The 13,664-nt window shown below is 39.8% G+C and overlaps 2 protein-coding genes and 1 pseudogene across 2 annotated transcripts; 1 reads left to right on the top strand and 2 right to left on the bottom strand.

The window, feature by feature from the left end:
* On the top strand, positions 1-1,185 carry LOC121781609 (uncharacterized mitochondrial protein AtMg00810-like). The gene has a single exon (XM_042179336.1). The coding sequence runs from the start codon at positions 1-3 to the stop codon at positions 1,183-1,185; it is 1,185 nt and encodes a 394-aa protein (XP_042035270.1).
* A 963-nt stretch (positions 1,186-2,148) lies between these two features.
* LOC121780845 (40S ribosomal protein S3-2) lies at positions 2,149-6,771 on the bottom strand. Its single transcript, XM_042178485.1, has 6 exons — positions 6,618-6,771; positions 6,320-6,467; positions 5,543-5,714; positions 2,818-2,872; positions 2,592-2,723; positions 2,149-2,513 (listed from the first exon to the last, which is right to left on the bottom strand). The coding sequence occupies exons 1-6, from the start codon at positions 6,645-6,647 to the stop codon at positions 2,349-2,351; spliced, it is 702 nt and encodes a 233-aa protein (XP_042034419.1). The 5' UTR covers positions 6,648-6,771; the 3' UTR covers positions 2,149-2,348.
* Positions 6,772-10,317: 3,546 nt separating this feature from the next.
* On the bottom strand, positions 10,318-12,498 carry LOC121780709 (annotated as a pseudogene).
* Positions 12,499-13,664: the final 1,166 nt, after the last annotated feature.

Below are 13,664 nucleotides of genomic sequence, written 5' to 3'. Positions count from 1 at the left end.
ATGGAACAGCCCCCTGGCTTTGTTGACCCTCAGTTTCCAAATCATGTATGCCGTCTTAAAAAGGCGATATATGGTCTAAAGCAAGCTCCTCTTGCATGGTATCAACGACTCAGTGACTTTCTCATACGCATTGGATTTTTCTGTAGTCGTTCTGATCCCTCGTTGTTCATTTATAATCGTGGCTCATCCACTATATATCTCTTAGTTTATGTTGATGATATAATTTTGACAGGAAATTCTTATAATGTCTTGAAATCTGTCATCTCTCGTCTTCATCAAGAATTTGCCATCACTGACCTTGGAAAACTAGGTTATTTTTTGGGTCTTGAAGTCACTTATACTTCGTCTGGCATTTTCTTGAATCAGGCTAAATATGCTCGTGATATCCTTCAACGAGCATCTCTTGAAGAGTCAAAACCTGTCTCTACACCCTTGGCTGCAGGTTGTCAACTTTCAAAGGACGGCCAGCCATTTGAGGATCCTACTTTATATCGGTCATTAGTCGGATCGCTACAATATCTGACAATTACACGTCCTGATTTATCTTTTGCAGTAAATCTTGTCAGTCAGCATCTTCAACACCCTACCATTGCTCATTTTCAAGCAGTAAAACGAATTCTTCGCTATGTAAAACATACTCCAGCCTTTGGCTTAAGTTTTACACGTAGCTCTTCGTTTTCTCTTGTTGCATATTCAGATGCCGACTGGGCTCGTTGTGTTGAAACTAGACGATCTACATATGGCTATTCTATTTTCCTTGGCGGAAATCTAGTATCTTGGAGTGCCAAGAAACAACCAACAGTCTCTCGCTCTAGCTGTGAATCCGAGTATCGAGCTCTTGCAAATACAGCTTCTGAAATGGTGTGTGCGCTTCAACTTCTTCGTGAGCTTCAAGTCCAGCTGTCTTCTTGCCCGACTCTTTATTCAGATAACAATAGTGCTATCTTTCTCAGTCAGAATCCGAGCTCTCATAAACGTGCTAAGCACATTGATATTGACTTCCACTTTGTTAGGGAGCTTGTTTCCAATGGTCAGCTAGAGACTCGATATGTATCATCAGACTTGCAGGTTGCAGACATTTTCACGAAAGCTCTCCATCGTCCTTTGTTTGAATTTTTCAGAGACAAGCTACGCGTTGGACCTCATCCGACGTCTTGCTTGAGGGGGGATGATAGCATAAAATAATGCACTGATTTAAATCTCTAATTGTATTATTTTCTGTATTATTTTCTGCCTTCTATCAAGGGATTGTATCAATCCTTGATTTATCTCTTTCCTTGTTTAGTTTAGAAAGTATTGTATATATTGTAAAGTGTGTGATGCAATGAATATTATTAATTGATTTAAGTTCTGTATATATTATTTAGGAGTATAGTTTCACCCTAGTGCACCATTAATTAATCTTACTCCACCCATATATTATATTAGTCCATTTAATTACTCTTGATAATCCTAATTTATTTAGTTATGCTTTGACATTGTTAATTTTTCAATTCTTGCTCATTGATGTAAGTCCATCGAATTTCATTTTATGGTGCACATAGCAAACGAAGTTGCCAAAATGGGCTTAGACAGTTAGACCCGCTTTCTCTGAAATTACATCCGTCATGCAAATTTTAGACATGAGAATGAGAGGCATTAATTAGTTTTTTACGACTAGCAATTTAAGGTTTTAACCTTTTTTAATTTGAACCATCTATATCTTTACTATTCTTGATGTTCTATGTTTTGTAATTTTAGATCTATTTGTATCTTGTATACATTCAATCTTTTATGCTTGTTTTAATGATTTGTATTGTGCTAGTCATCTCATGATAGAGACAAAAAAAGATCTCAATGTGTATGACTTGGTCTAATGGTAAAATAATTAATGTTTTGAGATCAAAAATCTCGACTCTTAAATTTCAAACTATTTACTTATTAAAAAAATACTAATAAAATGTAAATTTGTGATATGGAAAGAAGAAGGATTACTACAATGGAAGACCGAAATCAAAATTATTATAAAGTGCATAGAAACATTGTTGAAGCATGACGTATGATGACGCAATAATTTTGAATAGATCCTTCTTTAATATTAACGTTAATCACACTGTTATCTAAACAAATGTTGAAGTACATTTTAAAAAAGTGTTTCCCACCATAAAAGAAAATAAAATCCAACCAACGAATCTTGGTGTGGATAAACATTTTTGCTGATCTATCTCATCAATGTCATCATAAACATTACAAAGGGAATAAAAACATGTTTTCCTAGATCAAAAAGGGATTGTAACTTTTTATATGGAATTACTACCAATTCAACATAGATATGACATAGTACTATTCAGGTGAAAACACTCTCATTTTCATGCTACTTCGATGGCAGGTGCAACAGTTTGAGGAATTTGAGGAATATACTCCTCTTCCTTCGGCGGATGGATGGTGACAACGTCCGGCAGAGGTGTCATTGGCCCAACCTTGCCCTTCGGATCCCAGTCGAGCATAATCTTAACCTTGATACCAAGAACACCCTGAAGAAAAATCATAAGATTGTTCAATTGATGTCAGCCAAGGGTTTTGCGAGACAAGAGCAAAATCAAGAACTGGACCTGTCTAAGTAGAACATGACGCACAGCGGCGTCAATGTACTCCTTGACGGGTTGCCCAGAGGAAATCATGTATCCATCCTTGAATTTCATGGACTTGGCACGCTGAGCGCGGAGCTTTCCACTTACAATCACCTATAGAGAATAAGATTACAGTCTAGAGTGAATATTGGGATGCCCATAGACTGTAGTAAGGAATAAGTCAGGAACAACATTTGTTCGAACCCACCTCACATCCCTTGGCACCATTCTCCATAACAAACCTCAGAACACCATAGCAAGCCCTAGTCAGAACAATAGAAATGAAATTAGTTGAAGTTAAATGATAGAAAGCAGTGTGCAATCCTCAGAAATTATGATACACCTACAGATGCAGATGTTAAGTTTACCAACTGTAATTTGAGTTATCCTTTTCTTTACAATGATCTTTTACAGTTGAAGATGGACCAGATTTCAAGTTACATAGTAGAGTGCAAAAACTTTCAAATGTTAAATGCATAAAATGCTTAGATAAAATTACAAAAGACTAATTCTACAAAACAATAAAAAGAATGGCATAGATAGCGTGCAATCAGTTGCATATGGTCTATGGTATTTCAAGCCATGACAGCAAGAAAATCTCACAAAATATCTAAATGATGACACAAAGTGGGAAGCTGTTCATTTTCTAAATTAAATATCTTCCCATCCCCAATTTGCACAAGAGAAATAAAAATATTCTCTGGACACATAATAGGTGGAAGATAGATTTAGAGTGTCCACAGTGGGGGAGCCGCGGCTCGGTGCTCGGCCCCCTACTGCAGAGAGCCGAGAGACGCGGCTGAGGGCCGAGAGCCGAGAGAGAGCCGCGGCCTTCACGCGGCTGAGCCGTGTGAGCCGCGGCCCTCCACTGCAGCGGGCCACGTTTCGCGGCTGGGCCGCGATATAATTTTTTTTTTTTTTTTCGAAAATTATTTTTTATAAATATTACTTCCATTTCCATTTTTCCCCCTCCATTTTACACTTCCAATCCCCAATTCAAACACCACTCTTTCCAATCTTTCCAATCTATTTCAATTCAACTTTTGAATTAAGGATTCCGACGATGAACAGTTCCAAGAAGTGGTATATCTGGAGTTCCAAAACCTTGTTGCAGCGGTGCAACGTGAAGCTGACGAGGCGGAGGCGGTGGCGGTCCCTCGGCCGTTCTATCATCGGCGGTATATCGACCGTGACCATGCCGGGGCTGACCGCCGGTTGATGGAAGACTACTTCAACGAAAACGCCCGTTATCCGCCAGAAATTTTCCGTCGGCGATTCAGAATGTTGCAAAATCTCTTCGTCCATATAGCGACCTGTTTGGCACAGCGGTTCAAGTGCTTCAACTTGCGATATGATGCCACAGGCCGACCCGGCTTGTCGACATACTAGAAGTGTACGGTGGCAATTAGGCAGCTTGCCTATGCCGGGCCCGCCGACATGTTCAACGAATACCTACAGATGGGCGAAAAGACTGCCCTACAGACGTTGAGGCAGTTTTGTAGGGGCATTAAGGATATCTTCAAAGGGGAGTATCTACGAAAGCCAACGGCCGATGATTGCCAGCAACTGATTGATATGCACGGGACGGTACATCATTTTCCAGGGATGTTGGAGAGCATCGATTGCATGCACTGGGAGTGGCAGAACTGCCCGGTGGCTTGGAAGGGGCAGTTCACTTCTGGTTTCAAAGGCCGACATCCCACGATGATCCTAGAAGCCATTGCTGATTATCGCTTGCGAATCTAGCATGTGTATTTTGGGGTCGCTGGGTCGAACGACGACATTAACGTTCTACACTCGTCCCACCTGTTCAATGACGAGAGCCGGGGTGAGGGTCCGCAAGTTAGATTCATTGCCAACGGCACGCAGTACAACATGGGATACTATTTGGCCGATGGGATATACCCTCGCTGGCCCGTGTTTGTGAAGTCGATCCGACAACCCGTTGGGCCGAAGCAAACCTACTTCGCGAAAAAACAAGAGGGTGCTAGGAAGGATGTTGAGCGAGCTTTTGGTGTCCTCCAAGCGCGATGGGCCATCATACGGTGCCCGGTTCGACAATGGCACGAAAATGATGTATCAGACATCATGACTGCATGTATCATATTGCACAATATGATAATAGCTAACGAAGGATTTGCTGCAGAGCGATGGACACCGGAAGATGGTGCTAGTTCGAGCTCGGGTACTGCCATGGAGCCCCTGCAGATGGGTGTACCACGTACGAATGAATACTTGATCCAGCGGTACACCGATATGCGGAGCCAAATATCGCATACATCACTGCAGGCTGATATGGTTGAAGAGGTCTGGAACCGTAGAAGGAGCGTCGCAGAGTGATATGGGTTTTCGGGTTGTTTGTAAACTGGAAAACTTTCGTTGTATAATTTTCCTATTTTAATATAATACAACGATGTTCTTGTTAAATTTTTTTTTTTAGGTTATGAATTTTTTTTTATTCCAAATTATTTTATTTTAATTAAAATTATAAATATAATAAATTGTAGTCTAATAAAATTTATTGAACTTAAATTAAAAATATCATTTAAAAAGGCAATCAAATTTTTTTTTAGAGAGCCACATTTCGTGGCCCTCTTTGTTTTTGTTTAGCTTTGTTAATTTACCATTGTGAAGGGCCACAAGAGAGCCACAAATGGTGGCCGGGCCAACTTTGGTGGCCTTCAAGGGCCACTATTGTGGACACTCTTAGTCACCTTCAGACACGAGATAGGCACTTATTACTACCATCACGCTGTAACGATGACAATTAAAGAAACAATTACTCCGTACATAGGCTTCATCACATAACTGTATTTTCTAATATGAAATTTAGCCTACCCAATGTATTTAGCTCATCATGGAATTTCAAGATGTATGTGTGGATTAAAGGTCTGCCACAGATGGGAAGCATACAAGTAGTGTGAAACGCATACCTCCGAACAGCAAGGCCTCCAAGAAGCTTGTACCGCAGTGACTCGGCCTGAGCAATGGCACAGAGACCCCTATTGTTGACCTTCTCAGCGTAAAGCTCCACACTGTTCTCTGGGAACTTGAAACGCTTTTGAACAACTGATGTCAGTTCCCTAATTCTCCTACCCTTCTCTCCTAAAAAGTTCAAACATAAAAATGATACAACTATTAAAATTTATGCTATAAATCTTATATACTACCTTCTTTCCATATTAACAGAGTCATTTTTCTATTTTGGGAAGTTCCAAGTTAATTGAATCATTTCTATTTTCAACAAAAAGTCATTATCACTCTTACTTTATTCTCTCTACATCTCTCTTACTTTATTCTCTCTTACTTTTTCCACCATCCATATAACACACTTTTCTTAAACTTCGTGCCAAAAAGAAATGCCTCTATTAACAAGGAACGGAGGGAGTACATACTCAAACTCTGAATTGCCACAAGAGAGTGGAAATCAGATTTATACTCTTCCGAGTCACAAACTACCAACTCTTATCTTGTGTTATCGTATATACATGATCCTAGTTGAAAATCAGAAAATAACCTCAGAGAGGAGAAAAGCTCACATAAATCCTTATCATCTCCACAATTTAGCAATACCAAATTGTTTTCCCTATATCAAGGGACATAGTGAATCTGTATAAATCCCGAATACTAGCGACCGAACCTAACATTGCTAGTAAACGCAGTGAATTAACCATTGCATATTAGTCAAATAAAATTCAAAATTCAATTACCGAGTACGTTCTGTGTACGAGTAGCTCGGATGATGATTTCGGTGCGCATCGGCGTGACTCGAACCTCGACACCGGAGTAGCCATCCTCCGCCAGCTCGCGAGTCAGCACCTCGTTTAGTTCAGCAAAGAACACGCCATCCGCAACAAACTAAACGCAATCAGAGCAATCAACATATTAAGAGACAAAAAAAAAAAACTCGAAGAAATCCAAAACACTCGATTCAATTAAATTCATAACAAGTTTATTCCGATTGAAAGAATAAAACATAGATTATGCACTATGAAATTGATAGCTCACCTTTCGCTTTTTGCTCATCTGCGTCGCCATGTTTGTCTCAGTTCACTGCAGCTGGTCGGTGCGGCGGGTTTTTGTTCTCGACTCTATTAAAACTGTGGCTAAGAAACCCTAAGAACGTACTAGTACTATCTGATTAACTTAGTACATTCACGATTTAGTAATTTGTCACGACCACGATTTAAATTCTTAATAATATTTTGCTATTTTAAATAAATAAATCATATTCTACTATATGTCTATATCATTGTATTCAAATTCTACTTTAATAAAACTAAATTAAAACTGTAATAGTATAAAAAGTAGAAGTTACATTCTACAAATTTTTTTCTTATTTCTTAAAATCCACCGAGAATCAAAATGTACACTTTAATAATTATTTGAGTTTACGGTTATTCCTTGTACTTTTTGTTATAAAACTTAACAAATATATCGAAATTATCCATGTTATACTTATAGTTCTAGTAGTACATTTTTTACTGAAAATATAAAAAAGTTTTTCAGATGGATATTTTTAAAATTCCTACAAAGTTTTTTACTGAAAAATATAAAAACTACTCCCTCCGTTCCTCTATAGTTGAGTCGTTTTTCCATTTCGGGAAGTTCCTCCATAGTTGAGTCGTTTCTAAAAATGAAAAAAATCAGCATATTTAATGGTGATTTAGCTGGTTTAATTAACACCCCTTATCACAATTAATTAAGTTAATTACACACTTAAAAAAACTATCCCCAACCCTAATTCTCCCTATCACACTCCGCATTCCCTATCTCTCTCAAAAACAAAAAACGCTCCCCCTTCTCTCTTCTTCATCTCCTTCATCCTTAAAACCCTAGATCTAAAATCTGTCGCTGCCTCTGAAATTCGAACACCAAATCAAGGTTCTGCCCTCCTATTCTCACTCACAACGTCGATTGTACTCTTCTCTCTCAACTTACGCGTCGTCTATTCTCTCATTTCGCCGACCCCAAACAATGCACCGGTCGCACATCGCCAACGCAGACGATCGGAGACAGCCACGCAGCCCCCTCGCCGATGGAGACGGCTGGATTAACCCTCGCATCATTCGTATTCCAGCAGCGTCGCGTGGTAGAGGGCGTATTTCGGCCGCTTCTCGGGGAAGAGGTCGTATTTCGGCCGCTTCTCGGGGTAGAGGTCGTATTTCGGCCGCTTCCCGCTGTAGATCTCGAGAATCAGCCCGAGATGATGAAGGGTTAATTCACCATCTATGGTCGAACATCTGCCGTTCCTCCATAGGCGAGCCCGCCGGCAGCGTTGGCGACTCTCCCCCCGACTGGAGGCGTAATTGGCGGTGAAGGGGGCGCCACCCCGACCAGATACATTGCTGGCGGTGAAGGCGGCGCCTCCCCGACTGGAGGCCTAGCTGGTGGTGAAGGCGATGCCACCTTAATGTCGGATGAAGAATTTAAACGGAGATATGTCGTCACCGAGGCTGGCAAGGCGTTGTGGGAGAAATGCAAGGCTGACGATGAAGGCGATGCAACCTTAATGTCGGATGAAGAGTTTGTAAGGAGATATGTCGTCACCGAGGCTGGAAAGGCGTTGTGGGAGAAATGCATAAATCCGTTATATGGGTGAGATCTTTTTATATGCTTCATTTAACAGAATTGATTTCCAATTGTGATCTGTGATCTGTGATTACTGTAGTATGGGCTGTTAGTGTGTGTCATTGTTGATGGTGGATGTTTTGAATTTGGTTGGTGATGTTGTGACTTTGGTTGGTGATGTTGTGACTTTGGTTGGTGATGTTGTGAATTTGGTTGGTGATGTTGTGAATTTCTATTTGTTAACTGTCATTGTTGCATCATTCACAACCTTAACACAAAATGCATCATTGTTGCATATTTACATCCTTTTACAAAACACAAATTGCATCATAGTTGCACATTTACATCCTTTTAAAAACACAAAATGCATCATTGTTGCATAGTGACAGTCAATTCAAAACACAAAAAACTAGCATGATATGTACATTCATGTTCCTTCAATAAATGCATCATTCATGCACATTGACAGTCTATCCAAAAAACACAAAAGCTTCTTCTATACCTTCATAATCCTAAGGCTTGGGAAATTGTCTTCAATCCTTGGTTGTTCCCCTGGTCTCGCAGATAAGCAATTGCTTGCATAGCCAGCTCCACTGGAACTTCTAGATTCAGTGGAAGTTGATTTGTCCTCCTTAAATGTGCTTTCCCCATGTGGGGCAGCTTGTATCTGTTCTGACCCTGGACTTTCATAATTTTCATGTAACAGCCTTGAAGACTTAGGAAAACATTATCCAAAGTCTCTGGTTGTAATTCATGGAATGATTTCTCAACTGCATTGACTAAATCATCCACATTCTTGCTCTCCTGGAGCAAGATAGAATCTCTGAGCTCCTTTAGTCATGTAGAACCACTTTTCATCAATATGTATAATGTTGTGCATATTCTTGAACCTGATTTTGTTCAGGATTCTGTCAAGTTCTAATGATTCAACTGTGAATCTCAGTCGCAACAGCTTGTTTGCAGCTGTTAGATTGGGCTTAATGGCTGATGTGTGTGGTATAATCAGGCCATCCTTAACCCACCTCCATACTGTTGTTTTTGAACAACCTAAACCCACTGCCACACTCAAGAGGTTGCACCTTTTGGAGAAATGCATACTCTTTAATAGATCAACATCCAGATGCAGCCTTTTGGGGTAAGGCCTCACTTTTTTTACACTTACCAATTGAACTGATGTTTCTCGTTGTTGCTGTTTCTTTGCAGCATTCCACCACCTTGTACAGGTTTGCCGGGAGATTGTAAACTTCAGTTGTGCTTCCTTAAGTGTGCCACGAGGAGGTACACCGCCCACACACCTTCCGATGATGAATTGGACCACTTGGTTCTTGAATTCTGAGGAATACTCTTGGTGCCCCATTTATGAGCATTTAAAAGACTTCAACAGCCAAGGAAAGCATTTACTCCATTTGTTGGTTGAGATTTTTAATGTTTGAAGTTGGTGGAGGAGTATTTATAGCAATGACTAGAATATGGCGCCAGATTTCCCCTATCAATTTTTTTTTTCAATTTCATGTATTGTTACAGCTCCTTTAGTGCAATTAATGTGAAGGGGCGCCAGTTTCAATTTAATTCCCCCCTTTGTAAATTTAATGTACTGTTACAACACCAATGAATCAATAAAAAAAGACTTTTCTTTCTACTCTACTCTATAGCATATGTGTACTCTGCTCTCTCTCTCTTAAATTCAAAATTTAATTTTGAAGTTTTTGTTAATTAACAAAAGAACAAACAATTTATAAAATTGAATTTGTAACACAAATTGTGTTTACTTTAAATAAAATTTTCAAATCAAAAATGAAATTCAAATTCAAAAAGTCCAACTACTTTTCTACTTTATTACCTAACTGCTTAATCCACTAAACATCCTTTTCTTAGACTCTGTGCCCAAAAGTTCCACCTCAACTGTAGAGGAACGGAGGGAGTACAAATCTTACAAAGTTTTTTTTAAAAAATTTAAAAATATGTAATATGATTATATACTGTATCGACATATTATAATCCAGACGGATATTTTGCAGGTGGAAGATGGGAAGGGTGGAACTTAGTCTACAGAAACGAAAAACTAAGTAAACATATTTTTGCTTTCATATTAGTAAAAAAATTTACAAGAGCTTAAATAAAATAAAAACAAGTTTACTAAAACAAAAGGGAGTAACTTCATAAGGGAAATATAATTAAATTTCTACATGTTAAGATACAAATATTGCCCAGATAAAAAAAACACATAAACATGACGTACTATTCTCGTGAAAACAGGCTCATTTTTAAGCTACTTCGATGGCAGGCGCAACAGTTTGAGGAATATACTCCTCTTCCTTCGGCGGATGGATGGTGACAACATCCGGCAGAGGTGTCATTGGCCCAACCTTGCCCTTCGGATCCCAGTCAAGCATAATCTTAACCTTGATACCAAGTACGCCCTGAAGAAAAATCATAAGATTGTTCAATTAATGTCAGCCAAAGGTTTTACCGGGACAACCATGACAAAAGCATAATCACAGACTGGACCTGTCTAAGTAGAACATGTCGCACAGCGGCGTCAATGTACTCCTTCATGGGTTGCCCAGAGGAAATCATGTACCCATCCTTGAATTTCATGGACTTATAGCACACTGAGCACGGAGCTTTCCACTTACGATCACCTATACAGAATGAGATGGCAGTCGGATGTGAAAATGGAGATGTGTATGAAAAAGAAAAAAATCAAGAATAAGATATATGTCCCACCTCACATCCCTTCGCACCATTCTCCATTACAAACCTCAGAACACCATAGCAAGCCCTAGTCAGAACAATAGAAATGAAATTAGTTGAAGTGAAATGATAGAAAGCAGTGTGCAATTCTCAGAAATTATGATACAAATACAGATGCAGAGGTCAAGTTTAACAATTGATGATGCCAATAAGGCCTAGCTCAAGTGGAGGTGTTGGGTACAATCTCGCCTTGTGTGGTGTTTATTTCCCAAATAATGTTGGTGTAGTGGTCTATGTGCAGTGTAGTGGTCCAACATTGGTGGTAGTGCATGTGTACGGGTGCAGTGCTTTAATTGATGTTTGTGTATACACATATATACCGCATGTAATTCAAAAAAAAACCTATGATGGAACAGATTTCATAATATTATGTATGGTCTATCCGTATCAAAAGCCATCCAAGCAAGAAACCTCACAAGTGATCTAAATGAGAATACTATTACTGACCATATATCATAGTTTCCAATACCAAATTGGCCCTAGATGTATTTACTTCAGCAACAATGAAACTGACAATCACAATATGATGGCAATGACAACTATAAATAAGAAGCATGAAATATATACCTCCGAACGGCAAGGCCTCCAAGAAGCTTGTACCGCAGAGACTCGGCCTGAGCAATGGCACAGAGACCCCTATTGTTGACCTTCTCGCGTAAAGTTCCACACTGTTCTCTGGGAACTTAAAACGCTTTTGAACAACTGACGTCAGCTCTCTAATTCTCCTACCCTTCTCTCCTGAAGAGTTTAATTATAAAAATGATACAATCGTCTACAAGAAAAATCAATACTATTATACATACCCAAACTATAAACCCTAACCTAACATGTAGACTATATCATTTGAAACTCAAAAATTAACCTCACAAATCTTAGAAATCCATATTACGTCTATGATTCTATCATCTCAAAGTAGAACACAAATAACACCAACTAACAATACCTAATTGTTTTCCCTATTTCAAAGCAACATAGTGCATTCGTATAAATCCTGAATTCCAACAGAGTGAAACAAACATTGCTAATACCTTTTAGAAACAAAAAAAAATCACAATTGCCTGATACTAAAAAGATGCAATTACGCATTTAATTATGACTGAATGAACCAATTACCGAGCACGTTCTGTGTACGTGTAGCTCGGATGATGATCTCGGTACGCATCGGCGTAACTCGGACCTCAACGCCGGAGTAGCCATCCTCGGCCAACTCGCGAGTCAGCACCTCGTTCAGCTCGGCGAAGAACACGCCATCAGCAACAAACTGAACACAACCATAGTAATCCTCATATTAAGCAACAGACGATCTCGAAGAAATTCAAAATACTCGATTTCAGTAAATTTAAAACACAGTTTCTTCAGATTGAAAGAAAAAAACTTCGAATAATTCAATTTGAACGGATTTTGATAAGGAGCTGAATGAGAAACTGATTGCTCACCTTTCGCTTTTTGCTCATCTGCGTCGCCATTGTTTATCCCAGCTCTCTTTCTCGACTGAATAAAACTGTGGCAGAGAAACCCTATGAATGAATTGAAACCCTAATCTCCTTAAAGGAGACTTGTTATTGCTAATTAAATGGGTTTCTCTTTTTTAATCTCCTTACATTTTTTAATTAAATTGAACATTGAAATTATGCATTACTTAGAGCATCTCCAATAGCGGTGAGCGCACCGGCTTGCCGATTTATGGCGCTCGCCGGTCCGCTCGCCGAACTATTGCAGCCGGCGAGCGCCAAATCGGCGAGAAAAACGGCGAGCGCACGCCGATTCCCGAGCGCTCGCCGATGCGCTCGTCGGTGCGCTGGCCGCTATTGCAGGCTCCCGATCGGCGAGCGGAATTTTTTTTCTTTTTTTCGAAACACTATATATACGCGATTTGCACGTCATTTTCATTCGCACCACTTGTTTTAACGAGTACTCTCTCTATCTTAATTTCTGTACAAGATCAACAACGCGAAATGAGTAACGCGGGTGGTAGTAGTAGTGGTAGTGGTTGGGATGCTGAGGAGTACGAACGGCGTTTGAACGAACATTTGGATTCCTATACGTCTCGAGAAGTAGACAGGCTGTTACAACGGGCCTTGCAGTCGGCGGTACCTCGACCTGTTGTCCACCGCCGAGCAGTGATTGACCGGGATCACGTAGCTGCACATCAGCTACGTGATTGTCGAAGATGTCTATAATGTACGGCTGTATTATCATGTACAACATGATTGTCGAAGATGAAGGTGTACAACTGACTAGTTGGGCCAACGACGATAATGAAGCTGGTCCAAGCCATGGCCTGGCCATCCCCAGCGTACGAAGTGGGGTACCTCACGATGAAGCCGGTCGCCTCCAAGCACATGCCGATATGCGCCAAGTGGAAGCTCATATTCGACTCCAAAAGGATTTAATTGAAGAGTTGTGGGCGCGGAGGACTGCACGACGTTAGTTTTTTTTTGTAATTTTTTAATTTTGTAATTTTTTTAATGCACATTTTTTTAATTTAAATGAAATTATTGCATTTTCCCGTATCTGTGTCGTAAGTTGAATTCCGTATTTTGTGTGATTGTTATTTTTATAATTTTGTTTATTATGGTTGGGCTATTGCTTGTCCAGTTGCTTGTATGTGGCAGAAGGAGTTTTAGTACTGATGATGTGACAGGAGGAATTTGTGGCTGAACTATGACTGTGCTATTACTTGTCCACTTCCTACTATGGATGCTCTTATGCAAGACCACCTCAATTAGA

The sequence above is a fragment of the Salvia splendens genome, chromosome 20 (genome assembly GCF_004379255.2).
Source record: "Salvia splendens isolate huo1 chromosome 20, SspV2, whole genome shotgun sequence".
Taxonomy (NCBI): domain Eukaryota; kingdom Viridiplantae; phylum Streptophyta; class Magnoliopsida; order Lamiales; family Lamiaceae; genus Salvia; species Salvia splendens.
The sequence above is the reverse complement of the archived record's forward strand: the minus strand, read 5'-3'. Positions and strand labels throughout refer to the sequence as shown.

What these genes read in the sequence shown, in the direction of transcription:
- LOC121781609 (XM_042179336.1), top strand. Translation starts at nt 1, where the DNA reads ATGGAACAGCCCCCTGGCTTTGTTGACCCTCAGTTTCCAAATCATGTA.
- LOC121780845 (XM_042178485.1), bottom strand. Translation starts at nt 6,647, where the DNA reads ATGGCGACGCAGATGAGCAAAAAGCGAAAG. An exon ending in AGATGAGCAAAAAGCGAAAG is followed by an intron (nt 6,468 to 6,617) that starts GTGAGCTATCAA and finishes GATTGCGTTTAG; the next exon opens with TTTGTTGCGGATGGCGTGTT. An exon ending in ATGGTGCCAAGGGATGTGAG is followed by an intron (nt 2,724 to 2,817) that starts GTGGGTTCGAAC and finishes TATTCTCTATAG; the next exon opens with GTGATTGTAAGTGGAAAGCT.